The sequence below is a fragment of the Manacus candei genome, unplaced genomic scaffold (genome assembly GCF_025592945.1).
Source record: "Manacus candei isolate 608988 ecotype Guabito, Panama unplaced genomic scaffold, ASM2559294v1 h1tg000150l, whole genome shotgun sequence".
Taxonomy (NCBI): Eukaryota; Metazoa; Chordata; class Aves; order Passeriformes; family Pipridae; genus Manacus; species Manacus candei.
Genome location: NW_026138198.1, coordinates 862,833 through 877,909, shown reverse-complemented (window position 1 = coordinate 877,909; position 15,077 = coordinate 862,833). Strand labels below are relative to the sequence as shown.

At 36.7% G+C, this 15,077-nt stretch overlaps 1 protein-coding gene across 6 annotated transcripts in view; it reads right to left on the bottom strand.

The window, feature by feature from the left end:
* Nucleotides 1–197: 197 nt before the first annotated feature.
* The window catches only part of NIN (ninein), a 64,000-nt gene continuing 49,120 nt past the window's right edge, over nt 198–15,077 (bottom strand). For 4 of the 6 annotated variants that reach the window (XM_051772066.1, XM_051772072.1, XM_051772069.1 and 1 more), the window contains 3 exons: nt 12,099–12,290; nt 4,771–4,884; nt 198–4,036 (listed from right to left, as the gene is read on the bottom strand). In XM_051772066.1, coding sequence (XP_051628026.1) covers nt 3,827–4,036; nt 4,771–4,884; nt 12,099–12,290 — 516 coding nt within the window. In that variant the 3' untranslated portion in view covers nt 198–3,826. Of the gene's footprint in view, nt 4,037–4,770; nt 4,885–6,749; nt 7,244–12,098; nt 12,291–14,028; nt 14,090–15,077 lie in introns of those variants that run through there. The other 2 variants (XM_051772067.1, XM_051772070.1) reach the window with 2 other exon arrangements.

Sequence of the window (15,077 nt, the reverse complement as noted above, 5' to 3'; positions counted from 1 at the left end):
AGAGAAGTGGCAGATGCCCCATCCCTGGAAGTGTTCAAGGCCAGGTTGGACAGGGCTTGGAGCGACCTGGGACAGTGGGAGGTGTCCCTGCCCATGGCAGGGGTTTGGAACTCCATGGCCTTTAAAGGTCTCTTCCAGCCCAAATTATTCCATGATTCTATGATTTTCATGCTGGATAAAGAACAAATGACACAAGCACGGATCATACATTAATGTATTTTTTTGCATCCATTATAAATAATGTGTAAGTTGGTTCATCTCTCAGTTTTACACGATGTTCTAAGGACAATATATTACACCAGAACAAAACGAACTCGATAGAAAAAAATATATATACATTTGTTTTCATTTGTACAGAAGTCATTCATCATGAAATGACACCAAATGGGAGACTGAACAGGTAAATGATGGAAATCCTGAGAGACAGGGGTGGTATTTGCTGAAAGTAAACAAAAGGGTTTTACTTGATGGATCCAGACTGTCCCCTGCTCTACCTAACTCATAATCTGGCTAAAATCAAATATGTTACAACCCTTCTTTTTTTTCCAACCAGAATTCAAATAATTCAATTTTCCTTGTATTTAAGTACTGGCTGGAGAATGTGCCACAATGTGGACTTTTAAACCATTCTAAACTGACAAGCAGCACTTCAACTGCGTGACATTTAGTACACATAAATTTAACTTGGGGACTGTGCCCTTCCAAAACCCCCAACCTGAAATGTCTATGTGCCTTTATTTTCACAGTGATTCATAAAGCAACAGTTGAAAACACTTAAACCACCTTCTGGTAATAAAGTAGTTCATGTGTGACATGGCAAGACCTGTTGTATGAACGAGGCCTAAAAATTCAGTGACTTTTGACTGCTACAACATTAAATACTTTGGTTTTTGCCTATACTGCATAGGAGACACATTCATGCACAAAACACCATTAATGCTTTAATAATTTACACGTTTATATGGTTATTTTCAGTAGCCTGGACTTTGTAAAAAGAGCTGCTTCTCTTCTGAGCTGACACAATGAGAACCAAGAAGCAACACAGACACCCGTAAGCAGCACTGCCTTTCTCTGGGATCCCTCCATTTGGGAAGGGATTGTCCTGAATTATCCTGGAGCAACGAACCCAGCACAGCAGAGAAAGGCTCTAAAATGTGTAATGGCAAAAGGCACTTCTGAGAATTTAATTCACACAAATACACCAGTGGAAGTGGAGTTTTGCCTCAAAAATATTCACCAGTAGGATGTTTTCCTCCTCCTCTCTCCTCTGCTTAGGTGGGTTTTTTTTTTGAATGTAAATGAAATAAATGCAGAGCAAGGCAGGATAAGGGAGAAAAGGAGAAGCCAAAAGGCCCTTTTCTCTGTTTCTCCCTTCTATTCCAACACCTGGGCTCCCTTTTTGGTGCTGTGCTCTTGCAATGTCTGTATTTTTGCTTTGGAAAGGCCTGGTAACTACCAGGAGATTAAAAGAATTAGTTAAGCAGTGGAGCCTTTAAAATTGAGTCATGTGAAATGAATTGCACAACAAATCAAGTGAAATATTCTCTCTCTTCAGACCTTGGTCACAGACAGAAGTAAACCAAGGTCAAGGTACAAACTAGTGTTAAGATAATTAGTACTAAATTAGTGCTAGCTAATAGTATTTTCCCAAATAGCAGTTCTGGAGCTCATTTCCTTCGTTTCCTGGAAGTATTTTGGAACTAATTCCCATAGCATGGGTCTGGTTTTAGGGGTGTGCTCAGTTCCCACTTTGCAAACACACAGAGATTTATTGTAGCTGAGACCACTCGGTGATTTAATATTAAAAGAAACAAGATCTCACTACTTCAGCTTTTTAAAACCTCAGATTTACATCAATTTGGCACGATTCCAATTTGGGAAGATATTTTTGCAGCCTCTGAAAAACCAGTAAATCCTTGTTTTTGAGATGACTTGGAGAAATCCTCACTCCTGGCATTTAGGAAAGCACAGCAGTGAAATGATTTATAAAGACTGTGTGATGCTGCAACATGATGTTCTTCCATGATTATATTTCTATTTCCAGTATGTTGCCTGCAATAGAGGAGGAGGAGGAGGAGGAGAAGGTCCACCAACCCTCCAAAATTAAGAAGTAACCCCATAGACACAAAGAGCATCCTCTACAGCCACATGCTAACCAGTACCAAATAAAACTCCTTTTCCAGAGGTTCTCCACAGCTTGCAGGCAGTGTTATCCCAGTTTCTGGGGGACTCCTGGCTCATGACAGAATTATCACCTTGCTAGTGGTCTCTGAGACAAAACACCTCTCCCTCTGTGTTCTCAACCATCTGTTTAAAGAGGTCCAGTTTCAAGTATTGCCAGCGTGGCCCCTGTCACCAGTTTGATTTACAGTGTTTAGTGGTGTCTTACTGGTCTGGCTTGAAGGTGTTCCCAAAAAACTTGCATTCTCCCAGCCTCCCCCACTGATCCAACAGGAGGGATCCCCTCTCATTCCAAACCTTGATGCTCCTCTGTTGGTTAAGGAGGACTAAGGTAATACTCACCCAGATACAATTTGGTTTATCCTGCTTTTCCTAACACGTATTTATCTTCCTCTACTGACATTTATGTCCACATTTACAACGCTGAAGGAATTTAATTTAGGCTGTTATTCCCTGAGTTCTTTGTATTCACATTGAATATGTCTCTTCACACAATTAATTACAATTAATCACAGACTTGAATTCTGTACTAGGATCTACTACAAATCATCCCTCAGGTCAAAACAAACGCTGCATTCACGGCAAAGCTCCGTGTTTGTGAGGATTCCAAGGCCAGGATTCCACTGACAAAATCATCCAAGTGCCCCTTTTCATTCTTCTGCCAGCTGTTTAATAAACATACTGCACTGCTCTACTGAATTTACAAATTATATATAATAATTTACAGAATTATACAAACAAAACTCCCATCTTCGCTTCCGTGGAGCGACTCTTCCTGTGTTTAATATAACTTACTTCCACATACAAAAAAATTAAGGCCTCTACAATTTATAAGTTGTCTGGCAGCTTAAAAAAAAAATCAAAAATAGAAATAGTCTTTATTTGCCAGTTGGGAAATTTCTTCACATGAAATACTTTTACACTTAGTTGGAGGCAGCAGTCTAGTTATATATTTTAAATAAACCTTTTTTTTTCTGAGCTCTGCACAGAAAAAGCTATGAAGAATAACTCAGAAGCCTAATGCATAATTTCTTTAGAAAGACCAGAATCAGTTTGTAGGACACAGACCATCCCAGGAAAGTCTTGCCTTCGATAACATTTATACTGACATTTATATTTCAGCTGACTGGTCAGCTGAAGCCTGAGCTATCAGCATTTCTAGGTTTGCAGCATGAAGTACTGTAGAAAGCCAAAAATATTTTAAAGCTTTGAATTCAGTGATGTAAATTTGCTTTTAGGCCTTGGTTTCAATGTGGATTCTGGGAATGATAACTCATGCTCCAAAACCTAGAAATACTGACAGGTCAGTCTTCAACAAACTGAGCAGGTACAGGAAATTCAGAATTTAGATTTTACATGAAACCCGAGGCAGCAAAATAAGTTAACCCAGAAAACACATGGGTTTGGTTCTTTTACGCAGCGAACGTTACTTTTAGGCAAAACTTAGCAGAAAGACAATCTGGGAACAAACAAAACTCTCGTTTGGCAGTGCCCAGTTTGGGAATTTAGCTCTGTGCTCTCCTTGTTAACCAAAATTCATCCATAAAAAAAAGAAAAGAAAAAGAAAAGGCAACGCAGTGAGAAGCTGAACCATCAGCTTCATTTCAGTAAAGTGCTCGGGCCCGGGACACCCGGAGCGGCTCCACTACGACCTGACCTCGGACGCTGAGCTGAAGGAAGGGGATGCCAAGTTCCTCACTATCCTGTTGAGGTTGGCAATTTTTTCTTCCAGCAGATAGTTCTTCCTCTCCGCGGATTTCTGCCGCTGCTCCGTCGCCTCCAGGGCCTTGAGGAGCTGCGCGTTCTCCACGTAGAGATCCTTGACCATCGCGTCCGCTTTGGTGTTCTTGGAGAGCTGGGGTGGGAACGGGACACAGTTACTCACCAGGATAAAAATAAAATAAATAAAAAAAAACCAAACCACCCTAACGTTCAAAATAAAATTTAAATTTTTAAATTAAATTTAGATTAAAATCTGAAATAAAACTACTAGGCGAACGTGTTGGTTGTAACTCGAACATCAAAGGAAAAACCCGCCCGTTCATCTTATCACCATCTTGGTTAAAAACCTGGAGTCTTCAGACTGAATATTCTGAATATTTTGAGACTGGAAAAGCCTATTCAAGGAGATGATAAAGGGTTTCAAGTGCTTCATAATGTTTGTCCTCCACAGATAAATCCAGGTCGCAAGAGAAACCAGAAGCCCGGTGATCCCACAGAGACACTTCCAAAAACCAAAACCCCCCAACCCCGCACCAAACAAGGTGTATTTGGAGCAGGAGGCATCAAAGAAATCAGTAATTGTACAATAATCCTCTCTGAACTCTTCATCAAGTTCTTTTTCCTCCTTTTTTTAAGCAAACTTTTCCAGTTAGGGATCCTTGGCTGGAATTTGTTTCCTGAGTTAGGAAATCATTAAGTGGCGGACTCCCAAACTCCTAATTTGGAGTTTTAGGATTTTTTGGGCTCAAAAGCATTAAAACAAAAATCACTCTAAACTTCATTCTAAGCAATGACTTGGCAGCTTTTGCCCTCTTGGCTGTTTCCAGAAGGAATGGGGATGACTCGAGGAAGACGAGGAACACTCACTTGTTCTTTCAGCTGATTTACTTTATCTTGGAGAAGCCTCTTCACAAGCCTTAGTTTCTGTTCAACATCCATCATACGCTCTTCCATCATTTTTAGAAGCTGCTCGTGACCCCCCTGGAAAGCAACATTTATGTGACAATCAGTTAAAAATCAGTTCCCATTCACCAGACTGTTTTTTTCCCCCCAGTTTATATATAAGAAAATACCTGGCACTCCAGACTTCTGAGTGTTTTGGAGTCAAAATTAATAAATAAAAAAAAAAAAAGAATAAATCCTTCCTGGAAGAAAAGTGCTATGGCAACACTTAAAGGACATTTGCAGCACCGCACTTGTTTTCCAAGCCAAAGTTACACTTGGAATTACCAAGATCTAAGAAAAACTGATACAAAACTCAGTCTCAACCCCAAGAGTCAGATCTGGATAATTTACTTTTCTTGTTCTTCGGTGCTGCCAAAGTTCTGTTGAATGTGGGAAACAAAATGCCAAGTAAAATCTTAAAGGTTTTAGGAAATAATTAATGTTAAAGTCGTAAGGGCATGTCTGACAGTGTAACTCCCCCACTCCAAAGACTCCTTGAAATTGAGTAATATGTTAAAAAAGTAGGATGCTCCTATACCAAACTTGATTTTTTTATTATTTTGATAAATAATGTTTCCATACATTAGCCCTAACCAGGTTTTCCTCTTTTTCTTCAGTGAGGTGACAGTCTAATTAAAAGCACAGTAGCTGTGCCATGGGAGTTACACCAACACTTGAGTGAGGTTTTCCCAAATAAATGAGAAACAGCAGGAGTTACAAACAAGCCTTCTTGTATTTGGGAACTTTAGGCATGGAGTCTTTATTTAAATGCCAGTTTTTTTACTCAAATTCTAGGAATTAATCTGGGAAGATCAACTCTGAGAAAGCACCAACCTCCCCAAAACCAAACACCTTCAAACCCAAAACCATCACAGGGGGGAAGATAAACGAAAAACTGAGGGAGGAATGTTTCAGGTGGGTAACTCCTCATCTAAACCCCCAGATCCCCCTGGGGGGTTGATTGAAGCCCCCTCAACATTTGATTTGCTGTGACACCCAAAACTCTTTAAATCTGTGTATGGGGTTCTATGATAATTCATTTTTGTGAAAAAAGTTACATTGGAGTCATACAGAAAACAGTTTCACCAGTGTGGCTGGAGTGGATATTTTTCTAGATTAAAAAAATAAGCAGGACCTTAAAGGATTTTTCTAGCCAAGTTATCATGAGTTATCCTCTGTAATTTGATTGGAATTCAAAACCCTGGTTCATTATCCCACTTCTTAATGGTTGCAGGAGCCTTGAGTGAGTAGTTATGTGGAAATGAAGAATTACAGTGGTCTCAATACCTGTGATCCCTATTTTTTGGCTCAAAGTGGACTTGAGAATGTTCTCACTTTGTATTATTCCATGTTTAATGGGGAAAAAAACCCCCCAGTTCAAGCAGTAGCTTTAAGATCATTAAAAACAGGAGCAAGAAGACCTTGTCAACCATGAAATAGTTCATGGCTATCAACTAGAAAATCATAGACCTTGAAGAGGTGTTTTGCTGACCTATTAAAGAATTAAAATTCTAATTTAATCAAGCAATTTGAGACAAAATAAAGACTGCTAAGGAATGTTATCCAAGAAACGAGTGTGTTAATAGTTTTCCCTTTTCTGGCACTGCCCTTTTACCTTAAGGCCACACAGAATATGTCCATGTACTACGGAAATTCTTTACTTAAAATTTACAGGTACATCTGCTAAAGAAAAGCTGACCATCTGTGCTTAAAAACATCCCCACTACAAATCTCCCCCCCAGAAATCCCGGTATGACAATCCTCAAGGACAAACATTTCACCTAAAACGTGTTAATTCCTGTTCAGGAAGTTGAAATTATTGATGCTACGAAGACAAGAGACGTCGTGTTTAAAAAAAATTTTATTTTTCATTTACATCCGAAAAAAAAAAAAGTGTCATCTTTCCCTGTTAAAAAGTTTATACATCTTATACAAAAATGCAGTATAAATACCCCCAGATTTTCCTTCAAATCTCATATAAAATTAGTAGCATTTGGGAAAAATAGGCTCTTTCCTCGCTGAACACGCTGCACATTTTAAATAACATAAATAAAAAGCATTTGTGTGACAAATTAAAAAAAAAAAAAGCAAGCTGTTTTTCCGAGCTTTCACAGAACAGCTTCTAGACAAATAAATAGGAGGGAAAAAAACAAATAATACCGTGGAAACTCTTTTTTTTTTTTTTAAATATAGCTTTTTTTTTTTTTTTAAAGGAAAAAAAAAAAAAGCACAGAATAATTTGATCCTCAAGTTTCTCAGCTTATGCCAGTTCATGTTTTTTTTTGTGTGTGTGTGTTTATCATGGAAAGGGATCATAAAGCAGCCCAAGCTGTCAGAGGTGCCCGATCCTCCGGTAGGAATCTGCATGCACTGCTCGCTGCTCCGGTAGCAAGGCCTAGAGAAAGAAGGGAAGGGGGATACTTCACCCTGATATCCACATTTTTTTGTTTTGTTTTCTGCACAATAAATAAGTAATACTTCAAGCAAAAAGAAAAAAAAAACAACCAGGTAAGCGACGCAGGACGAACGAAAACGCACAAACAAAGAGGGAACATGCAGAACATCAGGTATTTTAATTACTCTAAATATGAGGGTTAGCACCACACAAGACCCAGCTGGGAGGTTCAGGGGGCATTTTCTAGGTTTAGGGGCTCTTAAAATGGCTCATCCAGGGTTTTTTAAAAGGTTGGTGGCAGTGATTAATCGCAATGAGCAAAGCAAAGTTTCTCACAGGAGATTATTTGCCACCATAGATATATAAAATCTCATATATGATTTCTATATAAGATACCATACATTTTATATATATATAAAAAATATACCCTACCTTATATATGTATATATGTATAACAGACCCTACTTTATATCTATGTATAATATACTCTATATATATATCTCTAATATACCCTACTTTATGTATAAATCTCCAACATACTCTACTTTATATATATCTAATATGCCCTACTTTATGTATATATCTCCAATATACTCTACCTTATATATATATATATATCTAATACACCCTACTTTATGTATATATCTAATACACCCTACTTTATGTATATATCTAATACACCCTACTTTATGTATATATCTAATACACCCTACTTTATGTATATATCTATCTAATAAACCCTACTTTATGTATATATCTAATACACCCTACTTTATGTATATATCTAATACACCCTACTTTATGTATATATATATCTAATACACCCTACTTTATGTATATATATATCTAATACACCCTACTTTATGTATATATATATCTAATACACTCTACTTTATGTATATATATATCTAATACACCCTACTTTATGTATAAATCTCCAACATACTCTACTTTATATATATCTAATATGCCCTACTTTATGTATATATCTCCAATATACTCTACCTTATATATATATATATAACTAATATACCCTACTTTATGTATATATATATCTAATACACCCTACTTTATGTATATATCTAATACACCCTACTTTATGTATATATCTAATACACCCTACTTTATGTATATATACCTCTAATACACCCTACTTTATGTATATATACCTCTAATACACCCTACTTTATGTATATATATCTCTAATACACCCTACTTTATGTATATATACCTCTAATACACCCTACTTTATGTATATATACCTCTAATACACCCTACTTTATGTATATATACATCTAATACACCCTACTTTATGTGTATACATCTAATACACCCTACTTTATGGGTATACATCTAATATCCCCTACTTTATGTGTATACATCTAATATCCCCTACTTTATGTGTATACATCTAATATCCCCTACTTTATGTGTATACATCTAATATCCCCTACTTTATGTGTATACATCTAATACACCCTACTTTATGTGTATACATCTAATACACCCTACTTTATGTGTATACATCTAATACACCCTACTTTATGTGTATACATCTAATACACCCTACTTTATGTGTATACATCTAATACACCCTACTTTATGTGTATATATCTCTAATACACCCTACTTTATGTGTATACATCTAATATCCCCTACTTTATGTGTATACATCTAATATCCCCTACTTTATGTGTATACATCTAATATCCCCTACTTTATGTGTATACATCTAATATCCCCTACTTTATGTGTATACATCTAATATCCCCTACTTTATGTGTATATATCTAATATACTCTACTTTATATATATATGTAATATACCCTACTTTATATATATAATGTACTCTACTTTATATATATGTATCTCATACCATATATATATTTATCATACCTTATATATCTCATACACTTTATATAAAAATATATACTGCATTTTATAGATATAAAATACATACTACATTTTGTAGATATAAAGTAAAATAAATTTATATCTATAAATTCCATATAGTTTTATATCTATTAAACCAATATAATACATTCCTTATATATAAAATCTATATAATACATTTTTTATATATATATATACACACATATATATAAATAAAATCTCATCTCCTCATACATTATATGAGTGTGTATATATATAAAAAAAAAATCTCACAAGGTTGCCAAACAACATTTGTGAAAAAAATGTAGCCCAACTGACCTTTAAAAACCTTACATTTCTATTTTAAACCTAATTTTAAGTCTGGCCCTCAGAGTGAACAAGCAGATGCTCAGGGGCCTTGTGGGTCCCTTCCAACTGTGATTCTGTGAAATCTGAAATAAAGACCTGAAAAAGGGGAAGTTGCGCAGCTCTAAGTACCCTGAACAAAAATATTGGTTGGTTCTAAGAGAACTTTGGGAAATACTGGGTCATTAACAGGCTCCCAAATGTAGTTTTTGAGCAAGGAATGTGAGGTAAGGAAAAAAAGAATTACAGCATCAGACACAGCAGGAACAGTCACAAGGAATTCAGAAGAGTCCAGAGAGGTCAACACAGTAAAAACAGTAATAATTTAATTTAATTTAGTGAAATTTCAACATATGACAGCAGCCTTTGGGGGAAAATAGCTCAAGAGTGACTGTAAAATGAACGAGAACACAGACCACCACCACAATCAAAAAGCAATGAAAACTGCAGAGCAGGACAAACACAAAATAATTCCATTTAAAAAAAAGAAAAAAAAAAGGGGAGGGGGGTAACTTTGGATACCTCAGGATCTAAGAAGGCTGCAAAATGCAAAGCAGCAGCAAAAAATTTTACACAGAAAGCAGGGAGATGACCTGACCTTGTACTCACTGGTGGAGAGGGATTAGGATGGGAGTTTTTCAAGGTGCTAAAGGGGACATTAAAATGGACATAAACTCAACTGAATGTTAAGCCTGGCAATCAGGATGGAGAAGAAAAGTCAACAGTGAGAATTAAAGCAGGAGGTGCTCACAGAAATGGCGAAGTTCAGACAAACAAAAACGATTTTTTGGCCTTGTTTGTAACTGTAGAGTGCATGTTTTTAATAGTATTTTAGAAACTTTTCTAGCAAAGCCCATGGGAAAAAACCTGTAGGAAATGTTAGGAACCAAAACAGCCATTTACTACAAGAAAAAAAAAAAGAAAAAAATTGAAGAATTAAGTGTATTAGTGCACTGACAGCAAATATTTGCAAAGCCTCTCTGCGAGTATTTTTAAATTCATGGAGCTTTCCAGAATTAAAGCTTTTCCAGGAAAGGCAGAAGTGGATTTCCCTCTGGAACTCCAAGTTCCAGGATGTGACTGGTTTGCAGATTGTTTCTGCAAAAGCAAAAAAATCACAGAGTCATCACTCCTAATGCAACACCAGCACATTCATCTGCAGCTGCCACTGCTGCAATATGGCTTTTATTGATTCCTAAATTAAACTGCACGTTCCACCCTCCGTGGGGTGGGACCAGGTCCATCAGCACCTCTGAAAAGGACATCAGATCACAGTCAATTTATTCCTATTTATCCCCATATTGTTTCCTTTTATGTTCCTTTATTGAAGGGACATTTTGATCTTATGCCTTTCTTTAAAAAGAACTTTCACTCCACATTTTGGAAACTTTGAGAACTGTTTACTGCATATATTGTCTCCAAAATACCTTTTTTTTCCCAGGAATACCCTATTTTACCATGTTCAGAGATTTTTGAGCTTCAAACTGTTGGTCTTATTATTATTTTTTAAACTGTAACAACAACCTAAGTTTAAAATGTAAGAGTTTTTTTTTTTCTAACAGATTAATAAACAGTTTATTGTATTTTATCCAATTAATCTGTTTATCTAAATATAAATCTAATCTAGATAAATATCTAATCTAAATACATCCAATAATCTAAATACATCCAATCTAATACAAATATTTAGTATTTTATCCAAGTTATTTAGAGCTTTATCTTTTCCAGTGAGATAAAGCTGTAATATTATTTTAAGATGAAGTTAGAATATTATTTAAAGACCTATGGCCTGAGCCAAAGCTCTAGAGATTTAGAAATTCATTAACTCTTTGAAAAAAAAGGATAATTTAGCAAGCTCAGTCCAAAGCTTAATTTTTATAAGGGGGATGCAAACTTTTCTATCTGTTGCCTATAGTTCAATTATAATAAATAATTCAACAATAAAAACTATAATAGTTTTGCAAGCTAAAAAAAAAAAAAAAAAATCAAAATAGCACTAAAAGTGACTCTGCTCAGTGTGGGCAGGGGATGTAATTAATGTTCCTTGGAACTGGTTTTCCTCAGAAATGCCAACATGGAAGTTTCTCTGTAACATTAACGACATTCTCCAAACAAATGTCTTGTTTTATGGCCAAATCATGAAGATTTGACCTTATAAAAAAAGGACTCATTTGTTCATATTCTGCCCCATCACAACTGACAGAATTCCAGGTGACAAAGCCAGCCCAAACTGGGATTTTATGGGATGGATCTGGTGTGGTGTATTGTTAAAAATAATAGTTCCAGACATGGACATTAAATAAACAAAAAAACCCCTACAGAACACAGAAGGATCAGGAGGAGAAAAGCCAGCTGAGTGTGGATGGGAGTGGTTTGGGTTCCAAAAAGATGGAGAGCACTTCAGAACTAAGCTGTGGCTCGGGCTAAAGATGCCCAACAACCTCCCTTCGTACAGACTTTGGATGGAACGAGTTTTCCTTTTCACTTTTGAACTGGCATAAACGGAGAAGGGATCTCATCAGAATCAGGGGGAGGGGGGAAAAAAAAGAAAAACCCAAGCCAAGTGGGTTATCCTTTAAAAGTTGAACCCCCTGGATCAACGGGAGCTCTGCTTTACCTGCTGCATGTTCGTGTCCGAGGGTCGGCTCTCGAGCTCTTCCTGAAGACGTTGACTCCTCCTCTCTGCCTGGAGTAGCTGGTGTTGGAGCTGCAGGAACTGTTCCTTGGGCACCACGGCACAGCCTTGCTGCTGGAGCTCCCAGGAATGCGGGCTCTGGCTACGCATCCCGCTGGAGCTGGAGTGGAGCATCTGGAGAAGAGGGATAAAAAAAACCCCATAAATCACCCCTGGGCACGGCAGGACCTTCCAGGGATGCTCCAGACATCAGGTTGCTTCTCAGATTTCTTGTGGGCAACAGAAGCAAGCCTGAACTCCGCAAGAGAAGCTCCACGGACAACTTTTTCCAAGGGGGAAAAAAAAAGATGCAGCTACATGCAGTTCTAAGGGAGTTTGAGCTTTGATCCACCATTTCAGACCTGAATGATAAACCCACCGAATTTCTGGTGAAACCTGTCAAGGTTTAGTTTAGGTGAGCTTTAACTTAGTCCTTCTTAATTTTCCATTTTTATTTTAACCTCCATCTCAGCAGCTCTTCTAAAAATAGCACCTGTTTACAAATAAAAGCACTGAAGTTGTGCTGGTTGTTTCTAGTCTTAAATTCAGGATGGAGAGAGAATATTCTCCAAGCACAACAAATTTTCAGGGCCATTTATGATGACTTCAGCAATTTGATTCCATTAAATTCAAAATTCAATATTTAAACCCCTATGGATCTTTCCATATGTTCACTACTAACTGTAGAAGTATTGAGAGTTAAGGAAATAATAATAATTCTCCACAGGAAATAATTTAGATTTTTTTTTTTTTAGACTAAAGTAAAACCCAGGTAAGTAACTCACAGTTGTAAGAGTTTATAATACTAAAGAATTCCAGACCTGCACAGTAAAAATAACTGATGTTTCAGCTTGAATTTGTATAACATCAATAATTTCTTCCCCAGCTGATAAATTCTCACTTGTTGTCCCAAAACCGTTACTCTGTTCCCTTAGGAAAAGGTGTGTAAGATTATCTTAGCAGTTTTAATTTCCCTTTCACAAGTGGTTTTAATTTCCTTTCACTCATGGTAAAATTAAGCCTCAATTTGAAGTCATATTTCAGTGGGTGAGTTCATCTATAACTATATTTTACAACAGTGCAGCTCTTCTGTTACCATCTCTGGATCTCTGCTGGCCCAGAGAAAATAGGTTTATAGGTACTTTAAAATAAAACTATTTGTATTTTTAAGTTATCTGGGGGGGTGGTTCTCTTCAATCAACTTGTCTGGAAAGGAGCTGTTCTTATCCTGACAATATAAACAGTGAAAATAATGAGCTTTTTGTGGAATTTCTTTAGGGGTTCCTGTCCTGCTGTGAAGCACACGAGCATCTAATGAAGAAACAGTCAATCAGTGTTAACAGCATCTTAAAAAACAAATACCAGCGAAACAATAATGAAAACAATATAGTCCTGCTGTGTTTATCTGTGGGGGGGAAAAAAAAACACCAAAAATGGAGCAATAATGAACTTGCTAAACTATTGGGATGATGCCAAGTGGGATCACAGAGCAGTTAATTTAGGGATACACTGGACAGTCTGGTGGAAAAGCATGCAAGTACCAGAGGTAAGTATGCAAACACCTTCAAACCTCACAGTCAATGGGTTAGTAGGAAGCCACTTTTCATTTTTTCCACTTTCAAATTTAACTATTTTTTTACTTCAGTTGGGTTATTTCTCTCCATTTTTCAGGCGGTGCCTTTAGGAATTTTCAGCTTCCGGGGGCACAGAATCAAATTGCACAGACAGTCCAAGTGAAAAATCAGCATTGAAATGAATAGTGGCTCCTTTATTTAAAAAGATGCATGGGATAAAAGGAAAAACCTGTTAAAAAAAGAAATAAAAGAAATGTTTTCTCCATGCTATGGCAGTACATCAAAAATCATTGCTCTACCTTCGCACACTATTTCAGAAAGAGAACTGCACCCTTCTCTGCTACTTCCAACCACTGAGTTCTAGCCAGGTTAGCCATGAACAAAAGGAGAACAGGCACAAAAGAGAGAGTTAGAAGGCACAAAATGTTACATACACACCTGCCTGGAAAACATTAAGAGGAGGAACAAAATCCCACGTGCTTGAAATACACATTTTAGCAGAAAACTCAATTCCCTGCTTGGTGCTTATACACTGAAGGGTTTAACAGTGCTTGGCATTTTCCCAAAGCTTAATTAAGACTATATAAATAAAAGCACAGGGAATATAAACAGTCTTTTCATTAACTTGTCAAAATCTCGTACTTACTAATCAAGTTTTCACAGTTTTATAACCAATTACATCGTATATTCAGCATAATGTTTCCTATTTGCTGCCTTGATGAAAAACATGAAGTCTTTTAATAAAGTGTTGTAAAAACCTCATCTGGAAGATGCTTTGATTTACAGCAAAAGCCAAAATTGTCATTTTCTTTTTTTTTTTTTTTTTAATGTTATGCTATAAACTCAAAGCCAGGACATCAACTGAGAGACAACTCAGAGGTCTAGGCTGACCTTAAGGCTCACACTAAACACAGTTGAGCTCTGCCCATTCCAAGGACTCCTCAGAGTTACACAGTTTTAATATCCAGCATAATTTGCAGCCTTTGGAAGAATCTCAACTGAAAATTTCGAGGCATGAGTGGAAACAACAGTAAAATGCATAAATTGTTGATTTATCACGATAACATAACAAGGCTTAAATTCAGCAAATCACTCCCACAGTAAATAAGAACAGGTTTCCACATTAAGAGCAGCATCACACAAACATTAGTCAGGAAATCTGAGGTGGCACGTTTTAGGAAGGAAGAGGGGAGTGTTTGCCTTGCCTCAAAAGCACAGAAACAAGTTTCTTTGCTATTTGCTTTTACATCTGAAGCCTTATGTGAATTATGATAAGCCACAGCATTTGTCACACTCACATCTTGGTCATGAAAGATGAAGTTAAATATTAGGAGAGATTAGTTCTTCC